The 13,336-nt window shown below is 39.1% G+C and overlaps 1 protein-coding gene across 3 annotated transcripts in view; it reads right to left on the bottom strand.

The window, feature by feature from the left end:
* Window positions 1–13,336, bottom strand: part of LOC122562201 (E3 ubiquitin-protein ligase rnf213-alpha-like) — a 159,421-nt gene that overhangs the window by 100,541 nt on the left and 45,544 nt on the right. For all 3 annotated transcript variants that reach the window (XM_043714879.1, XM_043714880.1, XM_043714881.1), the window contains exons 16-19: window positions 10,079–10,279; window positions 6,837–7,059; window positions 4,026–4,081; window positions 2,301–2,463 (exon numbers count right to left, since the gene is read on the bottom strand). In XM_043714879.1, the coding sequence (XP_043570814.1) occupies window positions 2,301–2,463; window positions 4,026–4,081; window positions 6,837–7,059; window positions 10,079–10,279 (643 nt within the window). The remainder of the gene's footprint in view (window positions 1–2,300; window positions 2,464–4,025; window positions 4,082–6,836; window positions 7,060–10,078; window positions 10,280–13,336) is intronic.

Genomic DNA, 13,336 nt, shown 5'->3' with positions numbered 1-13,336 from the left:
CTCATCTTTAATTCCTCAGGTGTTCAACCAAACTCCAGTGGAAGATTGATGGAATATCCCTAAGAAACTCAGAACCTGGCTACACTACTGTTCTCTTAATGTTCCTAATTCCTTATAAACAGCAGAACCTTTATCCAGCCTGCACAAAACAACTGAAACTCAGGGTCAATGAATCACTGCATCATATAGTACTGAAGAGGCCTTTTAACCCATCAAGTCTATATGACTAAAGCTACACTAAATACACACCAGTTCCACTTTTCAACCCTTCTGGCCCATAGCCATGAAGGTTTTGGCATTTCAAGTGCTCATGCAAGCACTTTTGAAAGGTTACCCACCTCATCTATCCTCCCAGGTAGTGCATGCCAAATCCCCACTGCCCTCTGGGTGAAAAACATTTTCCTCAAATCCCCTGAAAACCTTCTGCCTTTTATGAGAAAAGTGTGCCCCTGCGTTCTTGACCCTTTGATTGAAGGGATCAGATGCTTCCTGTTCACCTGCCCATGCCCCTCAATAACCTTATGCATCTCTAACAGGTTCCCCACTCCATCTTCTTTGCATGCGTCAGAGCTGGGGTCTCCCAGATATGGTCATAGAGGAAGCCCTGACACGAATGCAGCAGTCAATATTCTAAGTAAGCAAAGGTTATCAGAGCTTCACAAGAATGCATGTGTGTCTCGTTTCAGGGATCCAGGTCAGAAAAGAGGTTCAAAGCCGTCTCATGTGTAAATAGAATAATAAATTAACGTAGATTGAACCTGTGTTCAAAGAACCCACTGCTTGCCCAGAAGAAAAGAAGAGTTAATGTCAGTTAATAAAATATCATGATCTGATTGGATTTGTACACATGAAAATGGGGGGACCAGTAAGACTGGTATGTCGCATTTACCAGTATGTCGCATTTAGAGTATGTCACATTTACCAGTATGTCACAGTTACCAGTATGTTGCATTTACCAGTATGTCACATTTACTAGTATGTCACATTTACCAGTATGTCGCATTTACCAGTATGTCACATGTGCCAGTATGGCATATTTACCAATATGTCGCATTTACCAGTATGTCACATGTACCAGTATGGCATATTTACCAGTATGTCACATGTGCCAGTATGGCATACTTACCAGTATGTCGCATTTACCAGTATGTCACATGTGCCAGTATGGCATATTTACCAGAATGTCACATTTACCAGTATGTCGCATTTACCAGTATGTCGCATTTACCAGTATGTCCCATTTACCAGTATGTCACATTTTTCAGTGTCAATTTCTTTTTCAACTGTTTTTTGTTTTCTCTCTGGGTGAGCAGGCATAAACAGAAAAATGCAGAGATAGGCCAGAAATGGTAACTCCATCTCCCTTTACCATTTAAGTGAGATACCTTCCTAATGGCTCCACAAACTCAGATGGAGACCCAAGTTTATGACACTGGTACAACCAAGCAGATTACTCTCCAACAATAGAATCAAAGTTTTACTTTACTCATACAAAGGAATCCAGATTCAATTGTTGAATAAAAAAAAAACCACTACCCATCTTTTCCTTTATTCATTCATGGAATATGAAACAGCTGGCCTGGTTCTTAATTGCTTGTTGTAAGGTTGCGTGAACTGCCTTCCTGAACCGCTGTGGTCCATGTGGGGCAAATAAGAAGGGATTTTTAGGCATTATGATCCAGCAACAGTGTAGGAATGGTGATAATATTGCAAGTCAGGATGATTGTGGCCTTGAGGGAATTTGCAGATGGTAGTGTTCTGCACTGTCCTTAGATGATAGAGTTTGAAAAATTAAAAGGTGCGTTAAAGGGAGGCTTGATAAGTATTGCAGTGCACATCATATTCACATACACTGATGTAGGTGTGCATTAATAATGGAGGGAATGAATGTTAGGATGGGGTGCTGATCAAGTGGGCTGCTTTAGCTCAGGATAATGTTGAGCTTCTGAAATATTAATAGAACTGCAATCATCCAAGCAAGTGGGGAACATTCCATCACACCCATGATTTGTTTCTTGTAGATGGTGAACAGGCTTTGAGAATCAGATGGTGAGTTTCTCACCTCAAAAATCTCAGCCTCTGGCCGATTCCTATAGCACAGTATTACAAGGGATTATCCCAATCAGTTTCTGGTCAATTGTAACACCTGGGATGTTGACAGAGGGGGGTTCAATAATGGCAATTCATTGACTTTGGTTTACAAAAACTTGAGGCCATGTAGGATGCTATATCAATGCACTACCTTTCTTTTAGGCAACAAACTCTCCTGCATTTTACATTCAGATTAGTTAAAGGCTTACCTCTCTTAGCCGTTTCTTTGTTTTCTCAGCAAATTTCATTACAAATTGAAATGAAAGAGTTGGAACTTCGTACAATCGTGTGTTCTCAGTCAATTCACAAATTATTGTATGCACCTTAATACCCCACTTTAAGCAATTTTCTGGAAACTCAGAGATATTCTCTCTGCAAAAATAAGCATAGAAACTGAATTACTAACAGAAGGGAAACATTAATTATAAAGATTCTGGGTTATTTGATTACTGGTACATGAAGAACCAAGGCTATTTTATATGCTAGAAATTGCAAATGATCACTTCGCATATATACTTAACCATGCTGTTAATTTAATAATTCAGGCATAGTTTCACAAACTGTAAGAGGCCCTCAGTTAAGAACGGTTCTGTTCTAGTTAAGTCCTCCCACCCAAATTTAGACAATCTTTCCTAACTGGCTGCTCTATAGAAACATCATCCACAGACAATGGCAACTGTTACATATAATCCTTGCAACCTCCAAACCTCCATCACTTTACATGAGCACTCACGTATTTCCATGCTGTCAGACTCCCTGCTCAAATGTCAAGTTAAGGATAAGTTGCAACATCCTTCATTAGAATAAACAAAAGCTTTAGTTTTCCTCCATAAACACCAATTCAACTGTCTTGTCAGTAACTCCACCTACTACATACACCATGCTGCTTCATGAAGAGATGAGCTTCAAACATCACATATTATCCGTCATCATAGTTATCTTTACAACACTCATGGCCCTGATTTGCACTCAACTTATCCCTGATGCCAATCAAACTCTAAATTGTTAAAATCAGAGCTACCTATGTGTATTTTTCCAATAAAACCCATTCATCATTTCCATCCTCACTGAACTACATAGATTTATTTTTTCCACACACATTCAAATTTAAGTTATAGCATGGCCTCAGACTTCCTAATTCTGTGATCTCCAACTTTAAATCCAATTTCAATCCCTCAGTCCTCTGCTTCTGGCCTTTAATACATTATACTCTCTTTTCCTGTTACTGACTCATCCTTTAGGTGGCTCAGCCCTGTTCCCTGGTTCTCACTCCTGATATCCCTCTAACAACACCCTTTGTCCTTAGAAACCATATTAAACCAGACCTTTTTCAATCCTTTGGTCATTCTTTCCAATCTCTTCTTCCATAATTCATTTGTCAAAAGTTTATTCTTTTTGGGAAGCAACTTGGGGGATACTTTATATATGAGAAAAGTACATTATGAAAATAAAACTTGTTTGCAATTCTTGCCAAAGTGAAGGAAACATTTAACTGTAACCATGCCAACAACAGGTTAGTCTGCGACAAGTTGTAAGCAGGGAAAGGGAGGCCATGTTGAGCATTCAATGAGGTTCATTAAGGAAATGGAATGAAAACTATGTTGATGTGAAGCGTTTGAGAAAAGTTCTGAAGGGAAGGGAAGAAAACCAGAGGAAGACAAATTGTGAGAACGGTGTTCTAGTTAACAGTGCTTTACCAAGGAAATAACCTAAAAACTGCAAGAACTGCAGATGCTACAAATTGAAAACAAAAACAGAGCTGAGTGACCCTCAGTTCTGAAAGGGTCACTCCACCTGAAACATTAACTCTGATTTATCTCCACAGAAGCTGCCAGACCCGCTGAGCTTTTCCAGCAATTCCTGTTTTTGTTTCAGATAAACAAACATAGTTAGTATTTGTCATAACCAAATGATATCCGATATATAAAATTTACCTTTCTGATTGGTGGTCTACCATTTCTTTAATAAAAGAGATGATTTTGCCAAATGCCTGCAAAATAATGAGACAATCCTTAAGCTTACTGATTGTAACATTCAACAAATCATAAAGTGGTAATGAAGAGTTTGCAATGCTCTTCCTAGTATGGAAGTGGAGATCAACATACAAGCACAATGGTGTGCCTAACTACGATGCCGAATTTGATGCTAGATATTTCAGTTTTCACTGCAACACAAGCAGAAGTCACCCACCATCCGGTTGATGTGATGGCAGCCCAGACTAAAGTTACATAAGTTTGGTGCTGTGTCTGCTGCTAAAATTCAGCCTGTTGTCATCATTGTTGTGGATAGAGCTAACAGACTAATGCAGCAACCCAGGAAATCATGAATTTGGAGGTGCCTAGGGAATGGCACTTGTTTCATAGAGCCCGACCCTTCCATCCTCTCTCTAAGATGAAAGCATTCACACCCTCCACTGTCCCTCCACCTCACTGTGCCTCTCCCACACAGCCCAGAGTGTGGCCACGCATGAAGTGGTGCAGTCTAAACCTGAGACTTTTAAAACTACAATCGAAACATTTAATGATTGCAAGGAGGAATTGGACATTGCACTTAGTGCTAAAGGATATCAGGGAAAGGCGGGAACAGGCAGCTCAGTTGGATGATCAGCTATGATGAATAGCGGAGCAGGTGTAAAGGGCTAAATGGCCTACTCCTGCTCTTATTTTCTATGTTTCTAGAACTGCTCAACTGCAAGACCATCTGCAGACTCTCCCACTGGATGTCAGCAACCTTCCGTCAATGATGCTGCAGTCACTGGGGTCAGACTGGTGGAAACACTAAGATAGGCAAAGACACATAAAAGGCAGGAATCAAGGGAAAGCACAAGGACTTTTATATAGAAGGTAGAAGAGGCAAGTTAAATAAAGGTTAGCTTGATTTATAAAGTTGCTTGGGAACATCTAGTTCATAATGGTGGCCAAGAGGACAGGGAGGTTCAGTTACAGGGAGGTGGTCAGGCTTGGAACTGCTATTGAATGGGCGAGTTGGGATGCATTCACTCGAATCACAGTCAGGTGAGTCAAACACTAAAAATCAGACTCAGAAAGGGGGTGCAGTTATTGATTTCCCATTTCCTTTCTCCTCCTCAGCTATCACTGCATTCCTGGTTGCAGGGTGAGATGGTGCAGCTTGTAGTCGACCACAATGAATTGTGACTTGCAATACAGGATTCCACTAGAACTGAGCAGACAGTGAAAGTATTATTTGAAATCCGCTCCCCCCCTTCCGCACCTTAGTCTGCTTGAATACATTTTGTGTGGCAGCAAGTTCTTTGTTCCATGCATGCTGCCTATGTTTGAGAAAGTTGTGCGTTGGCCTCATGAGCCATATGTTGAACAGATAGCCCTTCTCAGCCAGTAACTACCCTCTGGTTTGTTGCAGTGACTCAAATGTAGTCAATACAACAGACTAGTACAGAATGAAAGTGTCATTGCTCAGGAACAAAAGAACAGAATGAGGCCATTTGGCCCTTCAAGCCTCTTCCACCATCCAATTATGATCTTGGCTGAACTGTCACTTAATTTTGCCTTAAAGTTTCCCTCAGATCCCTTCATATATTTTGGTCCACAAAAATATATCAATCTCAACTTTGAAATTAACCATTGATCCAGCATCGATTATTATTTGCAGAAAGTACAAACATCCTTTGTAAAAGGTCTGGTGCTATATTTTAGATTATGCCCCCTAATCCTAGGTTCCCCAACTAACAATAATAGTTTCCCCAATCTACCCTAGTTACTTCTACCAGGATATTGGCTATTTGCTTGCATGATGTCCTCAGAACGGTAACGCACAAGCTGGATATTGAGTGGATGCTATTCCATCAGCTTGAAATACATCTCAGAGCAACTTGTATGCTGTCCATGAGGCAATAAAACCATAAGATATGGGAGGAGATTTAGGCCATTTGGCCAATCAAATCGGCTCCACCATTAGATCATGGCTGATGTGTTTCACAATCTCATTCTCCTGCCTTCTCCCCATAACCAGTGTTCCCTTTACCAGCCAAAAAAACCCAACTATCTCTGTGCAGGGGAAATCAGTGATTCTCACAAAGCCATATACAGTACTGGCTTCACCTGTTTTTCTCTGGTGCACTATACAAGGACATAACACAATGTTAGATGGAAGGTTGAGTTCTAAATTTGCATCTCTGCTGTTGAATCAGCATTAGATGTTGATTGGCATCATGATCTGTCTGCTCTTCATACATCTACAAACAAGAGTAATCCCCTAGACAATTTGGTGTGTGGCACCTTCACCACTGAAGAAACAGGCACTACACAACGGAATTTTGCATCATTTATATTGAACAATCAAAATAGCATCCATTTTGTAGATCTGGCAGAGTGATGCACTCACATAAAGGGACCCAAGGGGCAACTTTTTCATGCAGAGGGTGACGCGGGTTTGGAATGTGCTGCCAGAGGAAGTGGTGGAGACTGGTCACTTACAACATTTAAAAGGCATCTGGATGGGTACATGAATAGGAAGAATTTAGAGGAATATGGGGCAAGTGCTGGCAAATGGGTCTAGATTACCTGAGAGTATTTGGTTGGGTGAGATGGACCACAAGATCTGTTTCTGTGCTGTACATCTCTACGACTCTATGACTCTAACATGGACAGCTGTTCCAATGTAAATTACAATGGGTGCAGTTTTATAATGAATCTTCAGGACGAGTGTAGTTTGTGATGAACACCAGTAAGTTTGAAACACATCAACAAAAAACACTTAAAACAAACCTGAAAATCTTGGTTGCACAGTTTAAAGTTAGAATTTCTCATTTTTGTTTTAGATTCTTGTAATCTGTCCATTAATTCTTGAGCAACATGTTTTAGGGTCATTCCCATTTCCTTTGAATATTCAGGAATATCATCAGTTGCAATCAGTGAAAACCAGGTGAGAACCAGTTTGGGGTCCTTCTCAATCATAGGCTTCATCTGGAACATGAGTTCCAGTAATTTTCTAAAGCAAAAATAGAAAGCACACGTCTCAAAAGTTGTCACATTTCTTTCATGTATGTGTACATTTTTCTTATCTAGCTAAATTATTATAAATATTTTAAATGCATTGCAAACACTACACATCCATGCAATTTATAAAGTACAGCAGATGAAGAAGTCAGCTAATTGAGATGTTTAAGATGATCAATGGAATTGATAGGTTACAGAAAGAAAAACTATTTCCTCTACTGGGGGTGTTCAGAACAAGGGAGCACATAATGATAAAACTGGAGATAGACTGTTCAGGTGTGATTTCAGGAAGCACCTGTTCACACAAAGAGCAGAAGAAATCTGAAACACACTCCACCTCAGCCCCAACTACAACTCATTGAAGTCAGTGGAAAAACTTAAAAACTGGGATTGATCAATTTTAAGTTAGGGGAGAGTATTAAGATACTTGTGCGGATAGTCAGAGGCTTTTTCTCCGGAGTGGAAAGATCAACCACAAGATGGCACAGGTTCAAGGTGAGAGGAGGAAGGTTGAGCAGAGAAGTGCAGGGAAAATGTTTCACACAGAGGATGGTTGGGTGCATGGAAGGCACAGCCAGTGAAGGTAGTGGAAGCAGGCACATTAGCAACATTTAAGGTGTATCTTGATAGACACATGAATATGAGATGAACAGAGGGATAGAAACTGCACATGGGCAATAAGTAATGGGTCTAAATAAGGATTAGAATCAGCACTGGCTTGGTGGGCTGAAAGACCTGTTCCAATGCTGTATTGTATTGTATTGTTTTGTAATAAAGACAGATACAACAGATGGATCTAAAATGTGGGTTGATCATTATCTCATTGGATAATGGAACATGCTCAAGGAGTCTTATCATTATGGGGTGTTTTAGAATCTCTCTAATCAACTAAATTTCAGCATAATGTGTTCAGTACTGTCTGCAGTCAGGTTTATCTCAAGATGAGTGTCACTGTGAATCTATCCATTCAAGCCAAGGTTTCCCAATTTACCATAACACTACGAGATCATTGGTAAGCTGTAGTTAATCAGAAACAAGAAAGAAATAGGTCAAGAGAGCTTTGGTGCAATTAAGCTTCTATTTTCACACCATCTTTCAGATGCAATCAATAATGGGTTAAGGAATGGATTATAGAAATGAACGGAACTTTGTACATGTTGGAAATTTAGATGCAGAACCTTGAGTTAAATAAATCAGCCATTGGCTTCCAGCACAAAGTTGATCCAAAATGGGCATGACATGCAGAAAGCAGAGTGGGGAAAGGTCTATGAAGCCTATAAGGTCGAATCAATATATCACAGGCTTTTTCACTGGCACCATCTCTGTCTATGACATAAATTATCTGCAAATGATGTTGTCTATAAAAGATAGACAACATCATTTACAGATAAGCACTAACAATGGAATGAAAATGTCACTCTGCTTTTATATCAAATGAATCAATAATTGCACAACACGATTCAGCGTTATAAAGAGTATAAGCGAAGCTGATAAATTACACACCAGCCTGTCGCTCTTAATCTCCTATAGTCGGTAACGTACAAGCCAGGGTCCAAAATGCTAACTTTTGCAATGTAACACATCTGTGTTATTTACTTGTAAGTGTAAAATAATATTTAACTTAAATCTTTCATTTAGTTGTAAGCTTTGAAATTCAAACTTTTCCAACCTTTCCATTAATTGTCACCACTTAATTCCCTTCCTAACATCACCAGTTACTTCCTTACTTTATCCATGCCTTTGTTATCTCCTAGCTTGACTACTCCAATGTGCTGCTGACTGGTAACCCAACTTACATTCTCCATAAACTTGAACTCAGCCATATCTCGGCTGCCTTTATGCTACCTTGCACCAACTCCTACTCATCTCGTGCTTGCTGACTTTCGATAGTTCCTCGTCCACAATGCTCAGATTTCCGTTTCTGCTCCAGTTCTGAATTATTGCATGTTTCTGTTTTAATTGTTCCACCATTGGTGGTAGTCCCTTTAGCTGCCAAGGTTCTAAGGTTGAGCTTACCCCACGCTCTACTTATTCCTGCCTCTCACCCCTGCTTTAAAAACTGCTTAAAACCTCTTTCATTGAACTTATTCTAGGATTCCTTTCACGGTACCTTCCAAACCCATGTCCAATGTCATCTTAAAGGATAAGGGCAGTAGTTACATGAGAATATTACCACCTGCAAGTTCCCCTCCAAGCCACTCGCCGTCCTGACTTGGAAACATATTGATGTTCCCTCAGTAACGTAGGGTCAAAATTCTTAAGTTACTCTCTAATGATTTTGTGGGTCTACCTGCAGCAAATGAAGTGCAGTGGTTCAAGGAGAAAGCCCACCAACACCTTCTCGAGGGCAACTAGGGATAGGCAATAAATGCTGACCCAGCTAGGGACACCCACATGCCACATATGAATGAAAAAAAAAGACTCCCTGTGCAGCTGTATAGTGTTTCATTCACTAACTCATTTGCATAGTCTTCTACATTAAAAGGATTATTATACACATAGAAGCTCTTGGTGCTGCAAGTATAAAGCACATAAGAACATCTGGCCTGTTAAGCCTGCTCTGCCATTCAACAGGATCATGGCTGGTCTTTTCGTGGACTCAGCTCCACTTCCCTGCCAGCTCACCGTAACCCTTAATTCCTTTATTGTTCAAAAGCCTATCTTTGCCTTCCTTGTCTGAAAGAACATGGAGACAAACCGCAGATTCATCCTGTGCACTAACATGGTGGCAACAGAACATTTTGATCATCTACTCCGTATGGGACAAATCTTTCTGAATAACCGTAGAAATTCCTGTACCAAATAGACCACCAAAGGCATCTTGCAATTAAGGATAGGGAAGGAATGCTGAGCCAGTCAGAAAAGTACAAACAACTAAAAAATAATCATACTGGAATCATTAGAGTATCTTTAATGAAAGAGATTACAAATTAACCAATCCTGAACACTATTGCACTAAGATTTTGCATCAAAGTTTACCAGAAGATAGTTAAAACACTTATAAATGTTACCTTCTTATTTCAGATTTATCTCTTATTCTGTATCGAAAGCTTTCATACTGAACTCTTTGCAGCGGTTCTAATTTGCTGGAACTGGTGTCACTGCTCACTGGTGGTTGATGCTGTTCTGTACACCAGTGAAGAAGTGGTACAACTTGCACAAACTCCAAAACTTCTTGAGAAATGCAGTAGTTAATCAATGCTGTACATGTACTGGAATGCAATACAATTATAGAGTTAGTGCCAGGCCAAACCCAAGGAAGGAACTATTTATACCTATTCATCAGAAAAAAAATGATTCGATGAGCCAGTTAACATAATTTGTTGTGAGTTACTAATATAGACCGCTTTGAAGATACAATATTATCCAAAGTGCAAAAGAAAATGTATTGAGCTCTACAAACAGATAAAGGAAGAATATGTAACACTTCTATGCATTTTATTTAAGATTCTGGATGGGATTGACAGGGTAAACACTGAGAGGCAGCTTTTGCTACCTGAGGCATCAAAAATACATGGGTACCATCTCAGGATAAAGGAGTACAGTATGATCATTTGGGATTGAGATTGAGAGGGTTGAGAATCTTTGAATTCTCTACCCCAGAGGGTTGTGTACATGCCCTTGCTGAATATATTTAAGGCTGGGGTAACAGATGTTTGATCAGGGAATTGAGAAATGAGGAGTGGGTGAGAAAGTGGAGTTAAAGCTGTGCATCTGCCATGATAATATTGAATTGTAAAGCAGAGTCATTGGGTAATTTTGTTCCTAACCTCTTGTGTTTAGTACTCAAGATTAAGCTGTCTGGTCAGTCGTGTTTTTTTCTGAATATCGCTGTACAATGGCGGGAAGACACTAAAAAAAGTAAAGGTTTTTGACACTGACATATGTAGACAGTATAACCTTCTTATAATGTACTTTGAGGATCCCTGGATCAGTAGTGACATTTGCATTGCTGGATTGTGCTAACATGTCTCATAGGCACAGAAACCTGGTACTAACTAGTGTTTGGGAAGTGGAGAGCCTTCAAAAAATTCCTGGGGATTTAGTTATTTGCTTCAATCTTCCTGAAACAAATAACCATGATGTGGAGGTGCCAGCGTTAGACTGGGGTGGACAAAGTTAAAAATCACACAACATCATAGGACACAGAATTTATAGCAAAAGATCATAGTGTTAAAAAAGCACACAATCTGTAGGCAGTCAATCCATGTGACATTTTATACATTCCTACTTTGGAAACAGAATCAGTCTGACTCAAGACTAGAATACATATAGACTCTAACCTGATACCTTTAATGCATTGTCTGAGCTCAGATGTCAGCTTTTTTTTTTATAAAACCTTGTTACCTTGGGTATGTGACTTGAAAGAAATTCTGGGATTTACATATTAATAAATTTAAACCTGCAATCCATTCTAAAAGATGAAATACTTGCCAGAAATCAAGGTTTGTTCATATATTGCATCAGTTGTATGACAGTATGATCTTTTGCTATAACTTCTGTGTTCTATGATCCTGCTCCACTAGCTACCTGACGAAGAGGCAGCGCTCTGAAAGCTAGTGCTTCCAAATAAGCCTGTTGGATTATAATCTGGCGTGGTATGATTTTTAATTTGGAACAAATAGGACATTCCATGGTGACACACAAAGACCAGTGCACTCAATGATGCCCACATTTCAAAATGACCCAGATACTGGATGCAAACATCAATGCAATGGAATGGTTGGAGAAGGCAGATTTAAAAAGAATGCACATTTAACAATTCTGCATATTATAGCAAAAGACAGAACTGGAGAATACATGTCACAAAGGGTTTAGTCTGGTGATGAATGTGATGGTTGCACATTATTAGATAATGTGATTGGATAACTACGATCATGTGCGATAAAATAGTGAAAGCATTGCCTTGATTTACAATAGAGTGAGGATTGACATAAGTTAAGAAATATAAAAGTACTACTTGATTTAGGGTCGGTGATATAACACAGTGAGGTCACCACATAGAGTTGTAATTCCATGTAAGATAGTTGGAATAAACAATTTTATAATTAAAGATGTAGACTCTACTGAGATATCTATGCTGTTAAATAAACCTATGCAAAAGGGTGAAAATGAAACTTGACATTGAACATGATAAGGCAGTGTTTTTGGAAGGTTAGTGGATCAGCAGTTCACTCTGTCAGGAAATTACTGTATTCCTTTAATAAAATCTGGCATCTTTCATCAGACTGTTAGACAAATGTTAATGGGATCAGGCAATATGAATCAAAGAGAAAATAATCTTAAAGTCACAATAATGATATTTTCACTTATTTGTCAAAGGTTGAAAATGGCTGCTAAAAGATGCAGATATGGTTGATGAATATATGGAGTGAATAGAGATTCATGATAAATGTGACATTTGTATTAAATATCAGAGAACATCTCCACTGCTTATTGTAAGCTATAACAGCACAGGACAATAAAAGGCCCCTGGCATGCATCTAAAGATTTGGGACAAAGGCGTAATATTTTCACTTTAAATTTTGTATGCTTGACAACTAGATTTAGTCTTTCTACAATAATGTGCAGTAAGGACAAAAGGATCAATATAGACACAGCAATGGACAAATAGATTGAGACTAGACTCAGTACATTTGTGAAAATGGAATAGTTTGGAGACTATTGGAAATATGAATATCATGGCCACGAACACCACAGCTGAAAGTCCTTTCAGTAGCAAATTCTATTCATGGGATCATCTTGTGATTGATGAAATGCTGCAGAAAATTTTATTTGATCACCCAACTGTCCATGCCTAGAACTCAGTCCAAGTGACCTCAGGGTAGCCATTATCAATTAGTTCAGAGACAAAATCCTCAAGTGCCTTCTGCTTAGAATAGTCTGCCTGCTCTAGAAGAAGGTGTTGCTATTTGTTCCATTTTTGGACATAAGAACCTCAATCTTTGTAATGTGTAATGCTAAATAAATATAAAAGCATATAAAAATTTGCTCCAGTTCCATCCTATCCCAGCTAGTTCTCTGGAATAAAACAGTCCATATCCCCCTTTCTAACTATTTTAAAAAGTTCAAAATAGACTTGAATTTGGAGCAAGGAACACATAAATCCAAAACAAAGATAAAGACACAGACAGGGGGGAGAAAATTGCAAGAAAGAGAACACACAGTAGTATTGTTAGAACAGACAGCTGGACATGTGAATGTAATTTATTGTAGTGCTGTTCCAGATCAATCACTTGGCTTCAAGTCTGAGAGATTGAACTATCACT

Source organism: Chiloscyllium plagiosum, chromosome 24 (assembly GCF_004010195.1).
Source record: "Chiloscyllium plagiosum isolate BGI_BamShark_2017 chromosome 24, ASM401019v2, whole genome shotgun sequence".
Taxonomy (NCBI): Eukaryota; Metazoa; Chordata; class Chondrichthyes; order Orectolobiformes; family Hemiscylliidae; genus Chiloscyllium; species Chiloscyllium plagiosum.
This window is presented reverse-complemented; position numbering and strand designations above follow the sequence as displayed.